General features: G+C 48.9%; 2 protein-coding genes across 2 annotated transcripts; one reads left to right on the forward strand and one right to left on the reverse strand.

Annotated features, from left to right (window-relative positions):
* Positions 1–1,864: 1,864 nt before the first annotated feature.
* Positions 1,865–6,600, forward strand: LOC113937502 (glutathione S-transferase Mu 1-like). The gene is given in 10 exon segments (XM_027621856.1): positions 1,865–1,900; positions 2,220–2,301; positions 2,720–2,784; positions 3,076–3,151; positions 3,247–3,303; positions 3,306–3,346; positions 4,161–4,194; positions 4,197–4,256; positions 4,343–4,452; positions 6,511–6,600. Coding segments are annotated over 10 exon segments (651 nt in total).
* A 14,040-nt stretch (positions 6,601–20,640) lies between these two features.
* On the reverse strand, positions 20,641–23,780 carry GSTM3 (glutathione S-transferase mu 3). Its single transcript, XM_027578167.2, has 8 exons — positions 23,624–23,780; positions 23,175–23,250; positions 22,737–22,801; positions 21,932–22,013; positions 21,738–21,838; positions 21,344–21,439; positions 21,149–21,259; positions 20,641–20,839 (listed from the first exon to the last, which is right to left on the reverse strand). The coding sequence occupies exons 1-8, from the start codon at positions 23,672–23,674 to the stop codon at positions 20,741–20,743; spliced, it is 681 nt and encodes a 226-aa protein (XP_027433968.1). The 5' UTR covers positions 23,675–23,780; the 3' UTR covers positions 20,641–20,740.
* Between the last annotated feature and the right edge of the window lie 1,948 nt (positions 23,781–25,728).

Consider the following 25,728-nt stretch of genomic DNA (forward strand, 5'->3'; position numbering starts at 1 on the left):
TTGAGTATCAGTTTTAAAAATTAAACTCATTAGGGCGCCTGGGTGGCTCAGTTGGTTAAGCGACTGCCTTCCGCTCAGGTCATGATCCTGGAGTCCCGGGATCGAGTTCCGCATTGGGCTCCCTGCTCAGCAGGGAGTCTGCTTCTCCCTCTGACCCTCTTCCCTCTCGTGCTCTCTGTCTCTCATTCTCTCTCTCTCAAATAAATAAATAAAATCTTAAAAAAAATTAAACTCATTAAAATGAAATGACGAGTTGAGTTTGTCAGTTGCACCAGCCCTCTCTCAAGCTCTGTTGCCCACACATGGCTGGTGGATACCACTTGGCACAGCACACGTTCTAAAGCACAGGTTTCTTGAGGGTTGGGATTTTACCTTTGCATTCTCAGAGTCAAACACAGAGCCCAGCACACAGAGGTACTGAAATGTTTGTTGAATGAATGGCTAGTAGAATTGGGACTTTGAACAAAGGGATAATCAAGAGCATAGCAACATGTTTACAGAACATGGGGGGCCTGGATCAGTACAGCCCAACTTCTCTGGCATAGACCTCCCTCACCTAAATCCTTTTAAGATTACAGAGAACCCTCCCTTCTTCTGTTTTCACATATCCACGAAGACTTGCAATACCCTTTATACAAAGGGAAATGAGCCACAGGCCGAGTTCTGTCCCCCTTACCTAGTTTGAAGTAGTCTCCTGCCTTCAAAGAAGAAAATTGGCAGGTAGGACATTGTTGTCACAGATCACAGATCACAGAAGAACATGATTGGCCACCTGAGCCTCCCTGACCTACAGAAAAGCACACATGGGTGGGAAGCCAGGGTCAGGCTGGAATGCATGGACTAGACAGCTGAGGGTCTGCTGGGGACCAGCCTGTCTGTGGTCCTGTGGGGCGGCCTCCACCCTCCTGCTGACCATCCCCTCTGGCTGCCCTCTGTGCCAGTCAGAGAATCCCCCTTCCCCCTTCAGTCACATTCTGTGTGTGACACCACCACACTCCCTGTCACGTCACTGTCCTGGCCACCTGGGGACATTTAGCTGACTGGCAGGACTGCACCCTGCCCTTTGCTGGGACTGGTTCTAGATTTAGAGTCACAGTTCCAGTCCTAACGGTCATTGATTGATTTCCACTTGAGCTAAGGGGTCTCAGCCACGTGACTGAAGGGCTGGGGCCTCCACAGGCCCTGAAGGAAACACTGAGGCCACAGTTCCTTTTCTCTGGCCCTTGTCCTGGGTGGTAGTCCCCACCCACGGATAATGTGTTCTCCAAGGGTCGTCCTGGGAGGAATTTTCAAAGTGGCCTGAGTCCTGGGTTTCCCGGGACAGGCCCTGCTTTAAACTCCCGATTGGAGGGACACCGCTGTTTGGCTTTAACTTGGCAGCCAGAAGCTCCCCGCGTCCCTGGGATCTGGACAGCGCAGGGGCGAGGCGGAGTGATGCCCAGGGAGAAGAGGAGGGAGAAGGGTATGCGCTTTCTGTGATTCAGGCTCGTCTCCGAGCGCCCCGCCAGCTCCCAGACTTGGAGACAGACCCTGCACGGGGAGGGGAGCCGTGGGCTGGCGGGGAGCCAGGGGCTCCCGAGGCCAGGAGGCCTTCCCCCAGGACGCTCCTTCTGCACCCCCCGCACCCCCCCCACCCCCCCCCCCCCCCCCCCCCCCCCCCCCCCCCCCCGGCTGCGGGACATACCGCGTCTTTGGGCGCTTCGCTTCAGCTCCCAGCCTCGGGTAGTGGAAGCTGGCCGGGGCGGGGCACAGGCGGGGCCTAGAGGCGCAATCAGGCCCCGCCCCGGCCCCGCCCACACCCGGATGAACTTGGAGCCCAGTTCTGCCTAGGCCTTACCCTAAAACCGCGAAATGCTCACTGACCATGGCCATGATCTTGGGTTACTGGGATATCCGCGGGGTGAGCGAGGGGGCTGCCAGGCTGGATGGGAAGGAGACGAACAGGGGCAGGAAATGCGCAGTAGACACCAATACTACCAGAATGTTCCTGCTCAGGTCTGGGTGCAGTTCAACCCTTTCCAGCAGTCTGTCCTTCTCAGGTGGACGTGTTTCTGAGTGTGTTGCGGGAGGGGGCAGGGAGCAGGGGATTGCGGAGGGTTGCGGAGTGGGTGCCAATGCACGTGTCTGGGGGCACTGGGGTCTGTGAGGTTACCTGGTGCAGAGAAAGGCACCAACTCAGGACTTCCATCTCTGACCTCTGCCTTGGGCATCTCTCCCAGCTGGCTCACGCCATCCGCCTGCTCCTGGAGTACACAGACTCACACTATGAGGAAAAGAAGTACGCGATGGGGGACGATAAGGGCATCCCGGTCACTTTCCGACTTTTGGTACCGAGCTACCCTTGCCCTGGCCACGTGCTGCTCCCTCTGCCCCACCAGCTGGAGCAGGGCCTGCCCTTCCCTAACTCCTTCCAGGTGCAGCTGGCCTTACCAGGCAGGACATGAGGGGGGGTGCTGGACCCCCTGTTTCAGTAACTGGGATGGGTTCCCCTTAGGGCTTGGGTAAACCTTTTGTAAGCTTACTCATGCAGGTTCCAGAGTCTTATAAGTGTTCTTTGCCCCCAAACCTGGGATGTGAGACTTAGTGTTCCAGATTCTAGGTCTACCTTTTGGGGAGCTTTGCCACTGATCCTTGGTGGGTTCCCCACCCTGCCCCCGCCCCAGGCCCAATGAGAGTGGGCTCTGGGGAGGTGTGTTTCCCTCCATCTTCTCCACCACAGCTCCCGACTATGACAGAAGCCAGGGGCTGAATGAAAAATTCAAGCTGGGCCTGGACTTCCCCAATGTAGGTGCAAGGGGTGGGGGTGATGTGGGGGCAAGTGAGAGGGGTGGGTACTCCACCTGCTTTCCCAGCTCAGAGGTTACAGGATTTGCTGCCTTCTGCTCAGCCTCTCAGCTTCCTGGTTCTTGTCACTGCCTGTCCCCCATGCTCTATGTTCCAGCTCATTCATCCATTTTACAGTGGATTGCTTTAGTGCCTACCATGAGCCAGGCACTGGGAGTGCCCTTCTTCAAGGGTGAGGGTGCCGGAGGGGGGGCCCTGTGGCCTACCCACCTGCCCCTGTTGCCCTTACAGCTGCCCTACTTAATTGATGGGGCTCACAAGATCACTCAGGGCAACGCCATCCTTCGCTACATTGCTCACAATGAGTGGGGCTGGGGGCGGGATGCAGGGGAACAGTGGCGTGCCCCCTGTGCTTGCCTGGGGTGGGATGCTGAGGGTGAGTCTCCGCTGTGTGGGCTGTAGGTGGGGAGACAGAAGAGGAGAAGTGTCGCATGGACATTTTGGAGAATGAGGTTATGGACACCGCCTATACTTTGCCAGGATGTGCTACAGCCCTGATTTTGTGAGTCACCTCCCTGGGGGCTGGGATGGACAGGGTTTGATGGCAGACTGGACTCTTGTGTGCCATCTACACAGGGCCTTGTTTGTCATTTGAACCCCAAGGAGCAACTGATTCTCCAAGCCACTCCCTATACTTTCACCAGAGTGGCCGTTATAATTCAATACATCAGATGAACACTCAGTTCCTTCTAACCTTAGGGTAGAGTCCAGTCCCCAGGGTGGAAATTCAGTTCCTGGACAGTGTGCTTACCTTGTTTGCTCAGCACAGTCGTCCTGACACCCTGAGGCCTGAGCACTCTGTCCGGCAGGCAGCACAGGGACAGACACGGGGCCTTGTACCTCCTTCTCCTTCCTCTCTGTCTCTCAAATTCTACATCTTTCCAGGACAGCTCAAGTGCCTCTCCTATCTGTCCCTGACCAGGAAGAACTTAGGACTTCTTTCCCCAGGCCGTTTCAGTTGTGTGCTTCTTTGCTTCTGCCTGACATCTGCGCCCAGAGCTCTGCCGGGTTCTCGCAGCCCTCCTGGGTCTGAGGTCTGGGAGGGTGCTTGGAGATGAGCGGTGACAGATTCAGGGACAGCGAGGTGGTGTTCTCTGCCTTCCCACAGCCTCTCACGGATGGGAGGTGGGACCCAGTAGAAGTCTGCTGAACACAGCTTGGATAAATCATCGCCTGGGCAATGACCCCCCCCTCCAGTGGGGGGACGTGGCTGCTCACCCCTTGGCAGCTGGGGGTCATGCACTGCCCGGGGGAGACCTGCCTCTCTGCCCAGGGAGTCTGAGCCTGAGGGTGGTGATGGCTGTTCTGTGCCTCAGGAGAAACTGAAGCCTGGGTACCTGGAGGGACTCCCTGCTCCCTGCTCCTCTGCTCACAGTTTCTGGGGAAGAGGCCTTGGTTTGCAGGGGAGAAGGTAAGGGGAAGGCTTTGGGGGGTGGGAAGCTGTCATTTTCCCCAGGTTCAGAGTTACCTGCTCACTCCTCCTTTGCCTTTCTTTCGCTCACCTACGTGGATTTCCTGGCTTATGCCATTCTTGATACACTGCGTATATTCGAGCCCAAGTGCCTGGATGCATTCCCAGCCCTGGAAGAGTTCAGGGCCCGCTTCGAGGTGATTTCTTTATCCTCCTTACTGTTTATATCTCTTTTGTCCTTCCTCCTTTTGCTGGATGCTTTCCTAGGCCTGTATGCAGAATAAAGAATAAGTAGCATTTATTGAGGTTTTGCTATATCACGATATGTGCTCAGGATCTTAACATATTTGTGTCAAATCAAATCTGGACAACATTCCTACATGGTAGAAGAATTATCAGCTTATTTTTGCTGGTAAGGAAACTGAGTCTGAAGGGATAAGTCATTCGCTGAAGTTCACCGAGCCAGTACTGTCTGTTCTGGGATCTGACTCAGCCTCTGGCTTCTGTAGGCAGCAGGCCATGGTTCTCTCTTTCCTGGGCCAGAAAGAAGCTCAGTTGCTTTACTTGTCTGGGTTATGCAGCTCAGGACCCTGTGGATGCGGCCGCAGTTCGGGAGCGTGTGTGGTGCTGGCGTTGCATTAGGAGAGCCGAGCCATGGTAGCGATGAGACTACATAAGAAGGGCAGAGACGGCATTTCCTGGGGATGCCCAGGCAGCTTTGCAGCAATCCGATCCCCGCCTGGGCCCGCCCTGAGATCCCCAGGAATGTCCTGGGTCCTGGGCTGTGAGTGCATGGGTGAGGGCGCCTGTGGAAGGAGTCTGTCCTGAGTGTCCTGTGGTGGGCACCTTCCTTACCTCCCTGTCTCCCTGCCCTTCTTCTTTCCCATTACCCGAGATTCTGTGTCAGAGTTGGGGCAGTCCATTTATTTTCAGTCCTATTGGCCGATCGGATCTTCTCCCGGGTGTGAGGCACTGTGTCAGGCACAGTGGGGATGCCAGGGTGACGCGGCCCTGGAGCCACCGTCCTGGGGCTCAGAGCGCTTGGAGAACTAGAGGAACACCCAGCCGTGTGGTGTGTGTGGGGCCAGGTGGGTGCAGGAGGAGCACAGCCTGGACCTCCCCTGGTGTCCCTGGTCACCCTTAGTCCCTCACTGGAGGCCAGCGGACTGTGCTTTGTGAGCGATGTGGGGCTTTGAGGCATTTGTCCAACAGGATTTTCAGGCGGCAGTCTGTTTCTCTTTCCCATTCTGCATCAAGAGATGTGCTTTTTGAGCCGGTTCTTATCAGCCCTGGTTGTGGGTCTGGGTGATTGGCCTTGGAGATTATGCCAGAGCTCCGGGGACTGGCTGGCAGGAGGGACAGAGGGTGGCTGTGGGCTGCAGTGTGTGGCCCGCTGGGTATAGGCAGTCCCAGGAACTTGGAACCCTTTAGAACTCACTGGGCCCTCTGGGTCTTGGGAAGATGGTACTCAGATACCCCTGAGTGCCCTATGCCCTCTTGGCTGCAGCAGGCCTGGGAAGGAGGTAGTAGGTGCCCATGACATTGGGGACAGGTACCAGGCCAAGCAGTTGGACTTTCAGTAATTAGAGTCTGGCCTGGCCTGGCCTTCATGCTCCCAGCCTCTCTCACTTCATGCAGCTTTTGCTGAGTCACTGGGTGAGGTCTGGCCTCTCCTGCAAGCTGCATGACCACAATCTGAGCCTCCGTGTTCTGCTGGGGTTCCCTATGTGGCAAACTCTGAGAAGCCAGGTTGCTCCCTCTGCCAAAGGGGGATGTTTGTAAGACAGGGAGGGACAGGGCCTCCTGGAGGAGGGGGGAGAAGGGGCGGAGGAGGGAGGCCAGCCGGAAGAACACAGCCCTGGCAAGAGAACCAGCTGCCCTCCAGCCCTTCCCACCTGCTAGCCCTGGGAGCCCGGCGTGGCCGCTGAAGCCCTTTGGGCCTTTGGTTCCCTTCTGCTGGGTGGTGAGAGTAGGACCCATCTTGTAGGGTGGTTGGTGGGGTTTCTACACCTGTATCATCATCTCGGGGGGATCTAAAGCGCCTGTACAGGTAGAGTCTCCATATCTTAGTCAGATGTCCCATTAGTTACAGGAAGCTGGATGACTTTCCAGAGCAGGGACCACAGGGAGACTGTGCTGTGTCTCAACACTGGCCTCACAAGGAAGCGACCCGAACTTGGTGCACCTCAGTGGGGCTGCATGAATCCCAGTGAGGCCGCAAACCCTGATGTTGGACTCTCTCTTTCCACCCTCAGAGCCTGAAGAAGATCTCTGCCTACATGAAGTCCAGCTGCTTCCTCCCAGCCCCTCTGTTTCTAAAGATTGCCGTGTGGGGCGGCAAGTAGGGCCTACGTGGGAGGGGGTGCCGGTGAGGAGCCAGAGTTGTGCTTGCTGTGTCTCCCCCAACAGCTGTCTTGCTTCTTTGTCCTTTGTTACATTCCTTTGTCCCCTCGAAATACCTATGGGCCCCCTTTTTTCCCTCCAAAACCTGTCTTCAACCGGGCCCTTTGTTGTCAGCTCTCTACTTCAGCAAACTTCCTCCCCCACCAGTGTTATCCCTCCTGCACTAAAGCCAACCAGACCATTCTTCCCTGGGTGGTTGCTCCACCTGCAGGAGCTGGGCTGGACTCCTGGCCTGGGGAGCCCTGCCGTGAGCTCCCCCGGGCTGCCCCGAAGCCCCGTAAGACCTGGAGTGCAGGCCCGGCTCCCCCAGGGTAGTCCCTGCCCAGCCCTGCCTGATCCGCAGTAAAGCCTTACTCACCCTGACCTGGCCTGTGTTCTTCCCTTCTGGCCTTTGGATTCAGGACTGAGCATATCTGGGGACATGGGAGTTCCCTTTTCTGGTGTCTGTTGTACCAGCCCGGTGGATCTGGATGTGTGTGTGGTGCCAGGAAAGGGCATGTGTAGGATTATAAGGATTCTTGCTTGTTTCTATCTACTTCATAGACTTCTGTGCCTCAGCATGGGGTCTCTGCAGAAAGAGGGGGGCCCTCCTGTGCCTAGGTCCCTCCTTAATGCAGCATTCCTGGAGTGCCTCCTGGAAGCTCACAGTAAGTACTGTGTCGTGGTCCGGGGGCTCTCAGGGCTTGGGCAGTCCACCTATAGTGGTCACCCTTCCCTGGGTGCTCTCCCTGCTTTGGGAACCCTTCCTCCATGCCCTTACAACTGTGCAAGGTGAAAGGAAATGTAATCACTTATGTTGAGGGGTTTTCAGAAGCAGCCAGGAGGCTATTAAGGAGATGGACCTTATGCACATCCTCATTAATGAAACCATGAACTTTGACCTGGGCCACATTGCAAATATTCCAAGGACTCTGCCCAAATACCTGAATCTTTCTTTGGAAATTCGTATAGGTAACATTTCAAGGGAGACACCCTGTTGATTTTGACTGGATATTCATATAAACTTTTTAAAGAGATGAGTGGTAGACCTAATCCTTATCTGTAAGTTTTGAATTTATATTGTTTCTTCCCATGTACAAAACCATTTTTTCCCTACAAATAGTTTTGGTTTTGTTTTTTTGCGTTGGGGGGAGCATAAAGGAAAGCAGAATGTTTTATCATGATTTTTGCTTTAGCAACTTTGGGACAAATTAAAAGTCCTAAACTCTCGGGGCGCCTGGGTGGCTCAGTTGGTTAAGCGACTGCCTTCGGCTCAGGTCATGATCCTGGAGTCCCGGGATCGAGTTCCACATCGGGCTCCCTGCTCAGCGGGGAGTCTGCTTCTCCCTCTGACCCTCCTCCCTCTCGTGCTATCTCTCATTCTGTCTCTCTCAAATAAATAAATAAAATCTTTAAAAGTCCTACACTCTGGTGCCGGGAGGCGGGGGGGAGGAGACCTTGCTCAGTAATGGCCTTAGCAAACCAATTATATTCAGCTGAGATTAGTTTTCTGCCACCAACACCAATTACAATTCTTTGTAAACAACAAATACAAATGTCTTCTTTTTTTTTTAAAGGTTTTATTTATTTATTTGTCAGAGAGAAGGAGAGAGAGAGCACAAGCGGGGGGGCGGAGGGGGGAGCGGCAGGCAGAGGGAGAAGTAGACTCTCCGCTGAGCGGGGAACCAGATGTGGGGCTCCATCCTAGGATCCTGGGGTCATGACCTGAGCCGAAGGCAGCTGCTTTACCGACAATGTCTTCTTTTTAGAAGATTTATTTATTTTAAAGAGAGAGAGAGAGAGAGAGAGAGAGAGAGAGAGAGAGAGAGAGAGAGCGCGCGCGTGAGAGCGCATGCGTGAATACGCATGCAAGTCGGGGGGAGGGGCCCAGGGGGAGGGCGAGGGGAAGCAGACTCCCCACTGAGCATGGTAGCTGTGACCACACGGGGCTCAATCTCACCACTATGATGAGATCATGACCTGAGCTGAAACCAAGAGCCGGATGCTTAACCAACTGAGCCACCCAGGCACCCCCATACAAATGTCTTTTAAAACCTCTGACTTTTGTTCCCTAGGGGAACACGATTTGGGTTGCTACCCACATCTGTGCTCCCTGAATTAAATTCTGAGACCCCAAGTACATGCTTTTGTCTTATTTCAGCTCTGCCTCGTGGTCAACTTACATATCTCAACAGAACAAGAAGGGATAAGAATAAAAAGGAAAGACGTAATAGAAATTAGCAGTGACATTAAGTTAAAAGATAAGCAGAGAAAACAAAACTATTAGGTCAGAGTAAAATAGATCCAGATCTAGAACAGGAGTTGGCCGATGTTTTCTGTAAAGGGCTAGATTGTACAGGTTTTTGGCTTTGTGGGCCACGTGGTCGTCTCCGTCACAGTTACCTCTACCTTTGTTTTTTTGTTTTTTGGAAGATTTTATTTATTTATTCATGAGAGACAGAGAGAGAAGCAGGCTCCCCGCAGAGCAGGGAGCCTGATGCGGGACTCGATTCCAGGACACTGGGATCATGACCTGAGCCGAAGGCAGCCGCTTAACGACTGAGCCACCCAGGCGCCCTACCTCTACCTTTGTAGTCTGTCAGTTTGCAAGCTCCTCTGGAACTTCCCAGGTGTAATTTGAGACTGTTCCTGTACTAGGAGGGCAGGCAAGGACAGAAGAGGCAGGTCATTCCAGTTTGGTAGGTGGCAGGCTTACCAAGCATGGGAACTTATCATGTGATAAGATCTCCACACCCACCTGCCAAATCTTTAAAAAGTTGATATAGAGGCCTTAACAGGGTTCAGTCATGTGTACCATCCAGATGGTCTCAACATCACATCACTGTCTGAAGACTATGTTCTTGGGGCTGCTTCTGGGAGCAGGGAAGGCAATGGAATGCAACTTCCAGGGATAGGGAATGAGGGGTTTCTGATTGCTGGGGTCCAGCTCATGGGTCAACCAGCAGTCAGATCATCTGGATGATCGCCCCCAACCTAGGGTGAAGGGAGCCATGGATAACACAGAAATGAATGGGTGGTGCTGTAATCTAACAAAAATTCAAAAACAGGTGGCTGTATTTTCCAAACTTCTCTATAAAAACAGTTGGCTGTAGTTCCCCGACTCCTGATCCAGAAGCTCAAATTAAAAGGGCATAGCTATATGAAAACTTAAATGTTAAATTTTAAATAAAAAAGGTGATTATCCAGTTACCTGGCTGGTTCAGTCGGTAGGGAATGTGACTCTTGATCTCTGGGTCATGAGTCTGAGCCCCACGTTGCAGGTAGAGTTTACTTAAAAAGAAAGAAGAGAAAAAGAAAGGAAGGGAGGGAAGGAGGAAGGAAGAAAAGGGTGATAATCGAAGAAAAGAACAAAATAACTCAGTCCTTTAAAAAGAGGGAAGATGTGATAACAAAGATAGTTGAAAATGAAGGCAATTCTCTAAACATGGTCAAAATCATAAAAGGTAAAATAGTACATTTTTAAAGCCTGGGGGTAGAAGTAGTAGAGTGTATATACTTCAAACTGAGGTCCCCCCAAAAGATTATTTTATTGTAGCTAGGATCTAGCAAAGGCCCCAAGACTTGGGATTCTTTGGCACCTGATGATGGTGCTCATCCTCCATTGAGTGTATACCTTCCCCTTCTAGAATGGGAAAACAAGACACACTCTGAGCACATGGCTGCCTGCATGGCTGTCTCAGCAAGGATCTGTAATCACATGCTGTTAGTTGCAAGTTGCCTGCCTGGTATTTCTCCATTATCATTGTGTCATTGTGTTAGCAGAGAAAGATAACTTGGTCTCTCTTGGTAGAGACCCCAAGCAAGCAGCTTCCAGAATGTGGAAATTTATTCTCATTTCACATTTCATGGGGAATGGTCCAGGCTGTTCAGGCTCCATGAAATTATCCAGGGACTCAGGCATCTTCCATTGTGTGGCTCTGTCATCCCCGAGGGTATGTCGTCTCCTCCGCTGAAGCTATATCATGAACATGGAAGGAAAATAGAGAAAACCCAAAGAAGCAACTTCCCATTATGCAAGTGAGACAGAAATTGCATGCATTACAACCATGCACATTCCACTCACGAGGTTCAGCTGCGTGGCTATGCCTAGTCACGAGGGTAGACCCCAATTTTGACAAAAGAATGGATTTTGGTGGCCAACTATAGTCACTCCCACACCCAGAAAAGCGAGGCTAAAGATTAAATTCAAATCCAGGAGAAACCGTGGGTTTTAGCCAGTGGTTTAAAACAGGTAGGATAGAGTCTAAGGTATGAAATACAAGCTCTTTATTTTTGATAAACCTAAGGGGAGTGCCGTCTCACTTAGGGTTCGTTGTTGCTGAAACAGGAAAATAATTTATTAGAGGTATCAGGTTGCTCACTGAATCCGAGAGGGACCGTGAGCTGGCCTTGGAAGCTGGGTAGTCGGGAAATGTGCCTAACCACATGTGAGATTGTTCTAGAGAAAGCCTCACAGCCATTGCTGTGGTTCTTGGTGGAGCTCCTACACCTGACATGTGGCACCAGACATCAATGGCTGCCTCCAGAACCCTGACCCCTCCACTCCTATCCTTGCCAGAAAATAAATTCTCAGGGCCTGCTTCTTTAGAACTGAAATCCTGCACCACTGTGCACAATTAACAGAACCTGGGTCACAGGCCTGTCCTCAGCTACAAGAGAGGGCTGGAAAATCAACTGGATTAATTAGGATTAAGTTCTGCTGTATATTACTAAATAATAACAGTGGCTTAAATGGTTTATTTCTCATGTGAAAAAAGGTCTGGAGGTAGCCGGGTAAACCCTGGTAACGTTGGTTTCGTTGTAGACTTAATGACCTAGCTTAACTTTATGCTCCATTCTTTATGTCACCTCATGGCCCCAAATGGCTGCTAGAGCCCCACCACATCTGCATTCCAAACAGCAGGGGGAAGAAAGAGGAAATGGCGGTTGCTCTTTTCCTCTTGAGGAAACTTTCTGGCAGTAAAGTATAACACTTCCATTTATACCTCTTTGGCCAGAATTTAATCAGGTTGGAAATGACGTCTTTTGCCTGAGAAGTAATGTGCCGGCAGAAATGGAGGGTTGTGACAGCAGAAGCTGGTGAGATGGATCTCAAGAGTCAACTGGCAGTCTTCTACCGTGGGGAGATGGGACTGAAAATGTGAGAAATTCCCCACCTATAGGAAGGACGTTCCACAGATGCAGAAGACAGGGGCTCCTGGGTGGCTCAGTTGGTTAGGCGTCTGCCTTTGGCTCAGGTCATGGTCCCAGGGTCATGGGATCCGGTCCTGCGTCGGGCTCCCTGCTCAGTGGGAAGCCTGCTTCTCCCTCTTCCTCCGCTGCTTCCCCTGCTTGTGCTTTCTCTCTCATTGTCAAATAAAATAAATAAAGATCTTTTTAAAAAAACAAAAATCAAAAATAAAGATGCAGAAGACAGATGCCTAAGATAAACGTTTTCTTTTCCATATGTGCATTTCCAAACATTAGCCACCACCATAAAATCCTCTTGCCTAATATAATGCAACCATCCCTTATACAAACAAAAACACATTCACCCTCTTTTACCCAAAACAGGAACAACTCAAAGTGTCATCAACTACTGCATCCTGTTCCAAGTCGGAGATCACTAAGAAATGTTCAGATTGATATTTTGAAAATGACGCTCTAAAGTGTAATGTCAATGACCCCCAATTCACCCTATATAAAATAGTAAGGGAATGGGAGGTAGAAAAAAGGGAAAATTAGGTGAGTGCAATAATGTAGTAGAAAACAGCTTGCACTCAGATTTGCAGGTAAGCTGTTTTGCATTTATTTGTATCTATTTACATCTTGCATTTATTTAATACTTATAAGATGGTCTTTGTTGAGATGATTCCAAAGAGATGTTGCATAATAAGGCTTTTTTACTTGGATATCAACAACCTAAAGGCACTCCCTGGATTGGCTTTTTTTTTTTTTTTTAAGATTTTTATTTATGGGGCGCCTGGGTGGCTCAGTCGGTTGGGCATCTGCCTTCAGCTGGGGTCATGATCTCGGGGTCCTGGGATCAAGTCCCGCATCGATCAGGGTCTCTGCTCAGTGGGGAGCCTGCTTCTTCCCTCTCCCCTGTGCTCCCCCTCTCGCTCTCTCTCAAGTAAATGAATAAAATCTTTAAAAAAGAAAAAAAAGATTTTATTTATTTATTTGTCAAAGAGAGAGAGAGAGAGAGAGAACAAGGGAGAGCGGCAGGCAGAGGGAGAAGCAGGCTGCATGCTGAGCAGGGCACCCGATGTGGGGCTCGATCCCAGGATTCTGGGATCATGACCTGAGCCGAAGGCAGACGCTTAACTGACTGAGCCACCCAGGCGTCCCTGGATTGGCTTTTTTTGGTCTCCTTCCCTCTGAGGATCACACTTTCAGGTTCAACTGTCATCCCACTTTGTTAGCCTACATTTTGCTAACTCATGTGACATGATGAATGTCACAATTTATTGAAGACAGATACAGAGACCAGCCAGTTGCTACATCATGATTCAAGATCTGGGGAGCAGAGAATAAGAGGGGCCAATCCTTATGGATTCCAGAACAACTCTTCCTGTAATGCTAATTGCCATATTCCTAGTTAGCCAGATCTGGCTTTTCCCAGCAGACTCCACCTTGTGAGGTGGCCCCAACAATCTCCCGACAAAGCACAGTTCCATCCAAAAGGCCCAGTGCCCGCTCACCCTGTGTTTCCCACACTCTTCTTGTTCTCTTCCCAATTGAAACATAATTTTGGAAGGAAACAGGTAGGGCTTCGGTCACAGTTTAAAAAAATCTATTAATGCAATTTGGAAACATTATACCATAGAAGATAAAATACAGACCTATTCGAATTGTGCTTCAGACCTCTAACACAACACGAACATTCTCCCGTTTGCTTTAATCCCCTTCCTCTGCACCACTGAAAACACTCCCTACTAATGACCTTCGGTTGCCCTCTGTCTCCATGTGGGGCAACATAGCAGCACTAATTCACTTGAAATTCAAATATACACATATCCATTTAATCTTTTCTTCTGGATTAAATCTCACATGAGTCACCTGTAATTATTTCCATTGAAAATGCCAAAAGAACACTGACAGCCTATCCCTGTTGGCTTTCAGAAATGTTCCATTCTAGGGACGCCTGGGTGGCTCGGTTGAGCTTCTGCTCAGGTCATGGTCCCGGGGTCCTGGGATCGAGCCCCACATTAAGCCCTGCAGCGGGGAGCTTGCTTCTCCCTCTGCCCCCCGCTCTTGCGCGCTCTCTCTCAAACAAATAAATAAAAATTAAAAAAAAAAAAAAGAAAGAAATATTCCATTCCAATTTGGCCTAAGCAAGGAATAAGCTGGACTCCGAAATCATAAAATCTACTCTCCATGCTCGGAGCTCTTTGCTGATCCTTGGGACCTTCCTGAACCTGAACTTTTGCCCAGACTTTAAGCACTTCTACCTGGACAATCTCTACCTGTTTTAAGAACAGGACATTCCAGGACTCCTGGGTGGCTCAGTTGGTTAAGCATCTGCCTTCGGCTCAGGTCATGATCCCAGGGTCCTGGAATCAAGTCCCACATGGGGCTTCCTACTCAGCGGGAAGCCTGCTTCTCCCTCTGCCTGCCGCTCCCCCTGCTTGTGCTCTCTCTCTCTGACAAATAAATAAAATCTTTAAAAACAAAACAAAACAAAACAGGACATTCCATTTTTCCAAAACAGAGGAGAATGTAAAAAAGTTTTTTGAGAGCATTAAGCACTTATTTGAAGCAAACTCCTTTTCTCCTTCCAATTTTCATTAGAACACATTGGAATCAATGCATTGTGAGTGCCTGCTTTGTGTTGGGCTTTATATAAGCACTGAATATAGAAATTTGCTTAAGACACAGTCCCTGCTCTCAGGCAACTTAGAGTTTAATGGCAGAGACAGACATTTAAACAAGCAATTAGAGTTCGGTGTGGTAAGTTGATGGAAGAAAATATCGAATCCTAAGGGAAGAGAGATTTAAAATAAGCACATTTAAATTTGCCTGAGGGAGGTGGACAAATGTCAGTCCTAAACCAAATCTCAGTATTTTTTTTTTTAAGATTTTTAAAAATTTATTTATTTGAGACAGAGAGAGAGCACAAGCAGGGGAATGGGCAGAGAGAGAAGCAGGCTCCCCGCTGAGCAGAAAGCCCGATGCGGGGCTCGATCCCAGGACCCTGGGATCATGACCTGAGCTGAAGGCAGACGCTTAACCGACTGAGCCACCCAGGCGCCCCATCAGTGGCTTAATATACGTTTATTTCTTACTCATGCTTCATGTCGGATGTGGTCAACAGGGGCCCTGCTTTTTTCATCTGTCGGACTGGTGGAGACTTCAGCTTGACACCTGCTCACAGAGATCCCAGCAGTAGGGAGTGGATATGGCAACTCACATTCTCACTCTTAAAGCTTCTGCCTGGAAAATCTGTGTAATCTCTCCTCGTATTTAATTGACCAAAGCAAGTCACAGGGCTACACTTAAGTGCAAGAGGGTAGCGAAGCTTTCCCCAAAGGAAAACGGTCACAAATCCTTGGCGACCATCACTAACCATTTCCATGGGGGTTATCAGTTGTAGCCTCTAGAGGCAGTGACTTCTAAGCTTACCTTAGGAGATGAATGGCCATTAGGCAGGCAGGGCTAAAGCAAAAGCATTCTAGGTGGAGGGAAGAGCAAGTACAAAAGCGTGGAGATAGAGGAGAACATGGTCCTTTTGGATAATTCATATTTATAAATGTATTTACACTGGTCTGTTCTGAATGCTCTAGAACTATCGGCTTCATTCTCCTAACAGCCCAGTGAGGGGGGTTTATTTATGGGAGAAGGCACTGAGGGGGGCATAGGAGGCCAGAGTTTACTGGGGCAGAGCCAGCATCTCTACCCTGGCAGCCTCCAGACTCCAGAGGCTTGCTTCTCCCTAGGGAATTCAGCAAGGCTGGCACCCAGTGCTCCGGGGCAGGGACAAGCACAAGCCCAGAGAAGTAGCTGGGAAGGAAACAGAGGTCAGATTATGAGGGATAACTAAAGCAGGGGAGCGACATGAGCATCTTTGCACATCAGAGAAATCACCGGCTAATGCTCCATTCCTTCTCTCTGCCCTACCATCCATCTGAACTCCCTAAATCCTTTTTGTCGGTGTGGCTCATCAATCCACCTAGTCCTGCAGATGAAGGATGAGGAATGTGCAACTGCTGTGCAAAGTGCAGACATTCTCACAGGCCCTCGAGCTGGCTGATCCATCCATACACATCAGTGTCCCCTGGGCCACTCATCCAATCAGTGAAATAACTCTACAACTCATTTTTTCTTGAATCACATAAGCTATTTCTTTCTGAACTAGGAGTGCCTTAATCCAGTTGCTCAGCCTTCAACAACGAATACAAATGAATTTCCCTAATACTTTTTGGAGAACTGCTCTACCACATTTAAAGCACCGATCACAAGTTTTTGTTTTTGCTTGAAAGCTCTTCTGGATGCGCCTTGCCCAATCCCATTGCTGATGGACGAATTTCCTAATGTTTGCACGGTCTCTGTGTCTCTGGGATGAGAGGGCATGCGCTTCCCTTCCTTGTTTGGAGGCCACCATGTGACAGCAGTCTCTTCCTGGCCTGGGTGAGAGTCAGTGTTGGGGTGGGTTGGGGCCCGAGGGAACCACAGCTCCTATAGAATGGATCTGTTCCTCTCAGTGGCCTTCCCAGCCTCCTGGGCCAGTAAGGTCCCTGGCTTTGTATAACGGTTCATTGGACTTTCACTAACAAACATAATAACTAGAAAAAGTTGGAACATGTGATTTACCCATTATCTACCTGGAATTCACATGAAATCCCTTTCCCCGGCAGATTTATGCTTTTTAAACCTCTCCCTTCTAACTGCCTTGTTGCTGTCTTCTGTCACCCACCTTTCCCGGGGGTCTTTGACTGTGAGGCCAATTTCCTGTTTTCTTTCCTTCTTCCCTGTGGTGAACAGACGATCCCCCATAATCCCACCCTCTGGTACTCGAACACTTGTGAGAAATCCTCTCCTCTTGAGTGTGGGTGGGACTGGTAATTTGCTTCTAATAGAGGACCCCAAACGTGATGGGATGTTGTTTCCATGATTACATTACATAGGGCCGTAGTATCCATCTTCACAGGAGACTTTCCCCTTTACCGGTGTTGATGAAGCAAGAAGCCCCCTTTCCAAGGAATCGAGGGTAGCCCCCAGCTGACAGCCAGCAACAACCTAAGGCCCTCTCTCTGTCCAACAGGTCATAAGGAACCATATTCTATCAGCAATCTCGTGTCTCAGAAGCAGATCCTTCTCCAGCTGAGCCTTGAGATGAGGTCATAGCCCTGGCTGATGCACTGAATGTGGCTTTCAGATGAGCCCCTGAAGCAGAGGACCCTGTAGAGATGTGCCCCGACTCCTAACCCACAGAAACCGTGAGATAGTGTGTGTGGTTTTAAGCACTCAATTGGTGGTAATATTGTTACACAGCAATAAATCATTCATTCCCTTTCTGACTTCTGGTCACATCCTCTGTCTAGTGACAGAGGTATTCTCAACTCCTCTGGCCTTCTCTAAATCCACAAAGCCTTCCTTTCCTTTAGGGCACACTTCACCCACTCACGCTATGGAAATTCTTGTCACTAGTTCATGGGTCACAGAGAAACTCCAGTTTTGTACCTGTCCTGGCCAATGGCTCCCCATACCCAAGATAGGGCCCTAGATACCTGACTACTGCCCCCAGGGGTGCCAACAGGTGGCAGTTGAACCACCTGCTTAATAATACCTTGTGTCTAATACCTCCTGAGGCCACCCTCCTGACATCACCTGGCCATTCAGGCCCTCTGTCTTCTCTTACACAGTAATATATGAATACACTCCCCTTGTTAAAAGAGAAAATAGACATCCAGATGGCCAACAGACACATGAAAAGGTGCTTGACATCGCTCATCATCAGGGAAATGCCTCACACCTGTCAGAATGGCTAGACTCAAGAAGACAAGAAATAACAAGTGTTGTTGAGGATGAGGAGAAAAGGGGATCTTTGTGCACCCTTGGTGGGAATGCAGACTGGTGCAGCTGCTGTGGGAAACAGTATGGAGTTTCCTCAAAAAGTTAAAAATAGAACTGTCATATGGTCCAATAATTCCACTATTGGGTATTTACCAGAAGAAAACAAAAACACTAATTCAAAAAGATACCTGCACCCCTATGTTTCTAGCAGCATTATTTACGATAAAATGTGGAAGCAACCCAAGTGTCCATCAATAGATGAATGGATAAGGAAGATGTGGTGTTGTATATACAGTGAAGTATTACCCATATAAAAGAAGGAGATCTTGCCATTTGTGACAACATGGATGGGCCTAGAGGGTATTATGCTAAGTGAGGTAAGTCGGAGAAAGATTTTACAGACATGTGGAACCTAAAAGCCAAAACAAATGAAGAAATGAAACAACCCCTAAACAGACTTAAATACAGAGAACAAACTGGTGGTTGCCAGAGGCAAAGTGGGTGGGGGGATGGGTGAAATAGATAAATGCAATTAAGAGGTACAAACTTCCCATTATAAAATAAATAAGGCACGGAGATGAAAAGTACAGCATAGGGAATATAGTTACTAATTTTGTAATCCTGTTGTATCGTGACAGATGGTAACTACACTTACCGTGGTGAGCACTGAGTAGTGTGTGGAGTTGCTGAATCACTATGTTGTCCACCTGAAACTAATAGAACATTGTATGTTAACTACATCAATAAAAAAATATGTATAGCACAAAAAAAACAAGCAAAACATGAAATTCACCCTTTTAAAATGTACATTTCAGTAAAGATAGTCCTCAGTGCATAATGGTTCTACAAAGAAAAAAAAAGGAGAAATCCTTAGCTCTATCTCTAAAATCCCCGTTAACTTCCATCCTGGAGCCTGGGGCTCTCTCCCATTTGCCTGAAGTAAGCATTGTTCAGTGTGTCCTTCCGGAGCTTTTCCTTTTCTTCCTTCCTGCCTTTTCTTCCTACTTTTCTTTTTTTTTTCTTTTTCTTTCTTTCTTTCTTTCTTTCTCTTTCTTCTTTCTTTCCTTCGTTCTTTCTTTTCTTTCTTTCTTCTCTTTCTGATTTATTTATTTTAGAGAGAGAGAGAGCATGAGCCGGAGGGGCAGAGGGAGAGAGAATCTCAAGTGGACTTTGTGCTGAGGGTGGGGCCCAATGTGGAGCTTGATCTCATGACCCCGAGATCACAACTTGAGCTGAAACCAAGATTTGGATGCTTAACCGACTGTATCACCCAGGTGCCCCCTTCCAGATCTTTTTCTATGCATTCACAAACATAATTGTATCTCAGAAAATGCTTATGTCATGGTTTCCTTCTTTAAAATGTAAAAGGTATTATACCGTACATGCTTATTTGCAATCTAATTTTAAAAATTCAGCAATGTGTCTTGGGGTCTTTCCATGTTAGTTCACACAGTTCAATCTCATTCTTCAGTTGCCTTATGGTATTCCACAGTCCTGATGGGCATGGACAGGATTTTCACCTGTTCTCACAAACAATACCACAATCTTAGTATATAGCTTAGGTACGTGGGTAAATTTTTTATCAGGATGGAAATTGTTGGGTTACAGGACATGATTTTTTAGAAGATATTGGCTGTCCTCCAATGTAACTATATCAATTTACAAGCACACTGGCAGGAAATGCCAACGCTTCACAAACTTCTTAGATTTTGTTCATTTGATAGATGGAAAATGGTCTCTCACTGTTATAATCTGCAGTTCTTGGATTATAAACATGTTTAACTTTTTTTTTTTTGGCTATCACTATTTCTATTTCTGTAAATCATTTGTTCATGATTTCTGTCCATTTTATTTTTTTTAAAAGATTTTATGTATTTATTTGAGAGAAAGAGAATGAGAGATAGAGAGCACGAGAGGGAAGAGGGTCAGAGGGAGAAGCAGACTCCCCGCTGAGCAGGGAGCCTGATGCTGGACTCGATCCCGGGACTCCAGGATCATGACCTGAGCTGAAGGCAGTCGCTTAACCAACTGAGCCACCCAGGCGCCCTGATTTCTGTCCATTTTAAAAAAGAGTCTTAATGATTTACAGGAGTTCTTTATACAGTCTTTATTTATACTGGTACTTTGTTTTTGTCTTTGTTTTGTCCTTTTGTTTTTGTCTCATTTGTGATCTTGTCATTTTAATTTTGCTTATTTGTGCCTTGTCACAGAAAATTCTTAAATTTGATACTGTTCAATTTGCAGATCTTTCCTTTTACAGCTTTTTGTTTTTATGTCTTATTTAGAGAAACCTACCCTAAGATTACAAATATTCTTACATTTTCACGAACACTTCTACAGCTCTGTTTAATGTTGGGCCTGAATTGAAGATGAGTTAGTTTTAGTGAATGGTGTGAGGTAGGGCTCTATTATTATTATTATTATTATTAAAGATTTTATTATTTATTTATTTTAGCGAGAGAGAGAGAAAGCATGAGCGAGCGTGCCCCAACGTGAGGCTCAATCCCATGACCCTGAGATCATGACCTGAGTCAAAACCGAGAGTAGGGAAGCTTAACCAACTGAACCACCCAGGTGCCCCACTATTATTTTTAATTGGTAAGTAATTGCCCCAGTCCTATTTATTGGTTAGCTCACCAATTTGAGATTCCATCTTTATCACGCTACATTCCCACGTATAAGGGTCTGTTTCTGAACTCCAGTTCTGCAAAATCCACAGTCCCATACAGTTTCACTTGGTATCTACACCACATTTTTAAAGGGCTCCAGTTCCATTTAACAGACCTGTTCACTACAACTGTGCGATCTCACCTTCATTTCCAGTGCTCGCTCTCAGGGCTTGGGTAAGCACCTCTAGCTTTGAACACAGTTGGGGATGTAAGGGGATTGTCAGTGTTGCAGGGATTGGATTCACGTCTTGGAAATTTTCCACGTATCCTTACTCTCCTCTGGCCTTTACACCCAAGAGAAATCCAGCTAGACACCAGTAGCCTAAACGCTATTTATTGAAAAGACCAGAGAAGAGAGAGTTACACGCCCCCTAGGGACAGGATGGAACAAAACAAGCGGTGCAAGTCCACCTCCTGCTCAGCATGTTCTCTTGTTGCCCCACTGCGCCATCTTGTTGTTGATGGGCATCTTCAGGAAGCGGTCAGACTGCATGTAGTTAGCGATCTTCTCCAAAGCCTGAAGGGAAAGCACACCACGCCTGATAAAGACTCTAACCCAGTCCAACAGACCCGTCCCAAGCCAGGGACATTCACACACTGCTGTCTCGACAGCAGCCCTCCCTCCCCCGGCCACCATTTCATGTAGACAGTGCCTTTAGAGTGTAGAAGCCAGAACCTTCCCAAGACTTGAAGGTTGAGAAGTGTCCAACTATGGATCCGTTTACACAAATGCTAGTGTTGAGAAAGAATCTACCACAATGGGGTCCCCTGGGGAGCAGGGCAGCCTGTGAGTGTTTCTGTAAGGGAAAGGGGCAGGGAACATCACCTCAAAACGGCACATGAAAGCCTTCAGATTTGGAAATTCATCCAGGCACTTGGGCTCAAACAGACGGTTCTGATCTAAGACATCATAGGTGAGGAAATCCACAAAGGTGAGCTAGGGGCACAAGATGGTCAGGTCTGCAGAGTTCAGTAACGCTGGGAGATAGAAAGACATCTTCCCCCTTTCCTTCCTTCCTACCTTTTCTCCTGCAAACCATGAGAATTTCCCCAGGAACAAGGAGAACTGTTTCAGTTGTCCAGGTAGCTGTTCCAAGTACTGAGGCTTCAGTTTGTCCTGGGAGAGAGGGAAAAAGAGAGTGGGAGAAATGCTGTCGCCAGCATCAGGGCATGGGCCAGTGAGGGACACTTAGCGGCCCCCTTCTCCGCGTGCCTCCTTCTTACTGCCTTCAGTAGGGGTGGCAGGACAGAGTAGGAGGGGCCAACACCAGAGTTATAGGACAAATGGACCCCCCCCCCCCCAATTTCTGAGAGACTGGTTGGTGGGAAAGCAGAAGTAGCAGAATGGAGCAGAATGAACGCCTGGGTTTCTAAGCGCTCTTTTTCCTTGATGCCTGCCTCCTAAGGAGACTCACAAGGTCAGGGCTATAGCACAGTCGTATCAGCTGCGTACGGAAATCCATTATTTGGTTCTCCATGATGTCCACTCGAATCTTTTCTTCTTCAGTCTCACCACCTATAGGCCGCAGGATGAGAAGTCACCCTTGGAATTATCCACCTCCCAGAGAACTGTCAGCCTGGTGTCCCTCACTGGCCCTACCCCACTCACACATATTGTGCTTGCGAGCGATGTAGCGCAAGATAGCATTGCTCTGGGTGATCTTGTTCTTACCATCCATGAGGTAGGGCAGCTGGAAGGAAAAGGACATGTCAGATGAACAACCAACTCTCTCTTGCCTCCCTGCCTCTCTCTCCTGGGGCATTTGAGACTTGCAGGGAAGTGAACAGTAGAGAGAAGATGCTGTGTTAGGAGGAAGAAGAAAATAAGTAGAAAGTAGCAATTGGGTCCCCACCCGGTTCTAGACCAGGGTTCTTTCTCTCTCTCCGTGTGCATGTGTATGTGTATGTGCATGCTACGGACCCTTCGTCAGAATAAGATTAAATTTAAATGCAGAAAGCAAATTACGTATGTTTTCACAATTTATAAAACATTCAAGAAACAAAATTATCATAGAGTAATATGTGCCTATTAATGCGTTAAATAACAAGCAGGGGTAACAGCTATTATAATTTCGAAGTATGATGCATGTAACTAATATTTATGTACTGCCACACATGTAATATAATATGAAAATACCCAATTCTACTAGTGACAAGGTCACAGCCATGGCTAATAACCAATGTCACTTATTACCTATATTCACAATAGAAGGAATTGTTAACTTTTCGTCCGTGGTTAGTGGAAATGAAAATAACTTTTTTTTTCTCCATTCAAGTTCGGGCACCCTTGAATTCTATTTATTTTAACCAGGTTAAGAGCCCACATTCTAGGTCCCCCTAGACCGGACAGGAAAGAAGCAAGGATATATTTGACGGCCTTCCCTTCTGCGCCCTCTTCTCCTAAAGCCACATACGTTAGGAAAGTCCAGGTCGAGCTTGAATTTCACATCCAGCCATTGGCTTCTATCATAGTCGGGAGCTGTAAGAGAATGAAGTGGGACCCAACCTCCTTAACATCCTGCCTGAGGAGCATGGAAAGATCAAAAGAAATAACCTGATGCTAATACCTCACATTCCGAGGCCCCCAAAGGTAACCATTTACTCTCCGGGCCTATTTAGTAAAACTTTCAGACGCGGTTGGACGGCGGCAGGGGGAGGATCCCCAGCTCGATAAAGGATGCATCCATCTCTCTCCACACGGGACACAGCAGGGGGGTCCCGGATGATTGGGGCAGATGTCCCACCCGACTTAGGCGTGACACCACCCTCTGGGCACAAGACGACAGGGACAGTTGGAAGGCCAGGGGGCTTATAGCGCTGGACACCGGATGCACGGATACGGGACGCATTACCTTCCCCGCACGTGTACTGTTTCTCCTCATAGGATGTATCAGTGAACTCCAGGAGCATGCGGATGGCGTGCGCCAGCTGGGGGAGAAAAACCCGCCGTCAGCGCCTGCGCGGCGCCCACCGGCCCCCAACCCCCGCCCGCCAACGTCCCCCTGCCGGGGGCTGCACAAACCGTGCATCCTGCCCAGGCGGTCGTTAAGCGGCCCCCCACCCCCACCGAGATCGACCCCGGCGGTTTGCTGTCCTCATCCTTCTCCGGGGCCCGGTGACCCCAGACGCCAGGCGGGGTCGGTCTCCGCGGTCGGGGAGCTCGGCTGCGGCGGGCTGCGCCGTGGCGAGGGACGCCGTGGCTCCGGAGTAGCGACCCTCCTCTCGGAGGGACCCTGAGCCCGCGGTCGTCTCCGCGGCCGTCTCCCTGACGCAGCGGCTCGGCAGTCGAGACGGCACTCACCCCGCGAATATCCCAGTAACCTAGAACCATGGTCGAGTTGGACAACGACATGCCGATGCTGTCTCGGTGCCTTCCAGGACTGGGAGTAGAGCGGAAACGGGCGGCTCTTTATACCCGACTTAGGTGGGCGGGGACAACGCGTGCGCTCTGACTCCGCCCCCACCCATCTTTGTCCGCTCCATCCGCGAGCCCGCAAGACTGGCTCTGGGCAACCTGTGCCGCCTCCCCGGCTGGAGGCTGGGCAGTGGCGGAGCTCGCTGGGTTTGGGGCTTTGCGCTCCCTGCTGGTGGAGCTGCCCTTGGGTGGTTAATAGTGCCAGTCGGGGCAGGAGGAGCACCAACAACCCGAACCGTGAGGGCCCTGGTGAATCCCTGGACGGTGAGATTCGTGTCCTAAATTTTTCTCCAGCGGGAGGGGGAGAGTGTTGGGGGTGGGGGGAGTGGGCAAGCGCCAAGAGGTGCTAAAGGAAATTTTCAACTTTCAGTGTTTGTGGGCCCTGCTCCTGGGCTCCCAGGGAAGCTCGATTGTTACCAGGATCAGAATGACTTCACCAAACTTCAAAGCATGGGCTCTATTTCTGCCCCGAGCACACATGGTACATCTGTTAGCAAATAACCTAAAAGAAACATTTCAACCTAAAGATAAGAGTAAACATCTCCCTCAGTTCTGTTCCCATACTTCCGAAGCCCGCAACCTTGCACATAAGATAAAGTTTGTGATTTTCCTGAAATGTCCTTCATCATTTTGATTTGTAACTCTTGTTGTAACAAAAAACCATATATAACCCTGTAGTAAACATTCCTTCGCAGGCGCACTCTCTTCTTTGTGAAGATTGTGTATCCCAGGCAGCTGTCCTCACTTGGGCTCGAACAAAACTCTCTTCGTTTTGTTTTTCTTTCTTTTGCAATTCTAAAAAGTTTGTTCATTTTGCCGTGGACAGAACAACTGAGACTCTTGACCACCAGGAAATTGCTATCGTTGACGGTGGTGGGAAGGCAGCTCCTCGGGTTTCTGGCCTGGCCTCCACAGCATGGCCTCAGGACACTGAGCCCCCAGCCACCTAGCCCGGCTGTGGGAAATCACATTTCCCCCGTAGCTTGCTGAAGCAAGGTTGGGACTTTTTAAAAGGACACCTCACTAAGAGGAAGAAGGAAAAAAGTGCAAACACATAGGGACAGATGACTTAAGATGCCTGGATTTCTCTTCCAAGATAACAAAAGGCCAGTCACAAATTAACTTGAGGTAAAAGACGAACATGTTTTGTTTGTTTAAGATTTTTATCTATTTATTTGAGAGAGAGAGAGAGAGAGAGCACGAGCGGGGGGGGGGGGGCGGGGCAGAGGGAGAGGGAGAAGCAGACTCCCTGCTGAGCGAGGAGCCGGATGTGGGGCTCGATCCCAGGACCCTGGGAGCATGACCTGAGCCAAAGGCAGACACTTAACCGACTGAGCCACCCAGGCACCCCAAAAGATGAATATGTTTTGAACACCTATGATTTGTCAGGCAAGAATCTAAATATTTCATATAGATTGGCTAACTTATTCCAATTCAAGCTTCACAACAATTTTGTGAAATAGGTTTTAGGCCCATTTGATGAAGATAAGCAATGCCTGGAGAGGTGCAGTCACCTTTCTAAGCTTCAGTTTCCATGGGTGGCCTGGGATTCAAACCCAGGTCTGTCTAATAGCATAACCTGTGCCAGGTCCACTGAGCTTTGGGTGCCCTGGCAGCCCCTTACCTCGTCTGAGTCTTTGCTGGGAAATCTGTGCTAAAACACTTGGGTTTTTTTGTTTTTGTTTTTTTCTGGTCCTGAAGTCTTTCCCTGTGTCTAGGACTCCTTCAGCTCTATGAAACCCCAAAGGGTGATGGATTAATATCTCCTCTCCCCATCCCAAGAAATTAACTTTGGCCCTTGACAGCCAGACTCTAAGAGTCTCACCTTTTTTTCTCTTTTGTGAAGGCAAGTTTTGGCTTTCCTATTCAGTGTGACCAGCTAAGAGAGGTGATTTTTGGAGGCCAGGCACAGGCAGTCCAAAAATAGGGTATTCAGGGGCCCAGACAAAAGACTTAGGGGAACATTTTAAGAACCCTCTAGGACCATTGAT

This window comes from Zalophus californianus, chromosome 4, assembly GCF_009762305.2.
Source record: "Zalophus californianus isolate mZalCal1 chromosome 4, mZalCal1.pri.v2, whole genome shotgun sequence".
NCBI classification, from domain to species: Eukaryota; Metazoa; Chordata; class Mammalia; order Carnivora; family Otariidae; genus Zalophus; species Zalophus californianus.

Excerpts from the sequence above, each read along its gene's own strand:
- GSTM3 (XM_027578167.2), bottom strand. The coding sequence starts at position 23,674 with ATGTCGTTGTCCAACTCGACCATGGTTCTAGGTTACTGGGATATTCGC. Across the intron at positions 22,014-22,736 it reads TCGACCTGGACTTTCCTAAC|CTGCCCTACCTCATGGATGG; the intron begins GTATGTGGCTTT and ends TTTTCCTTCCAG. Across the intron at positions 20,840-21,148 it reads CTTTCATGTGCCGTTTTGAG|GCTTTGGAGAAGATCGCTAA; the intron begins GTGATGTTCCCT and ends CTTTCCCTTCAG.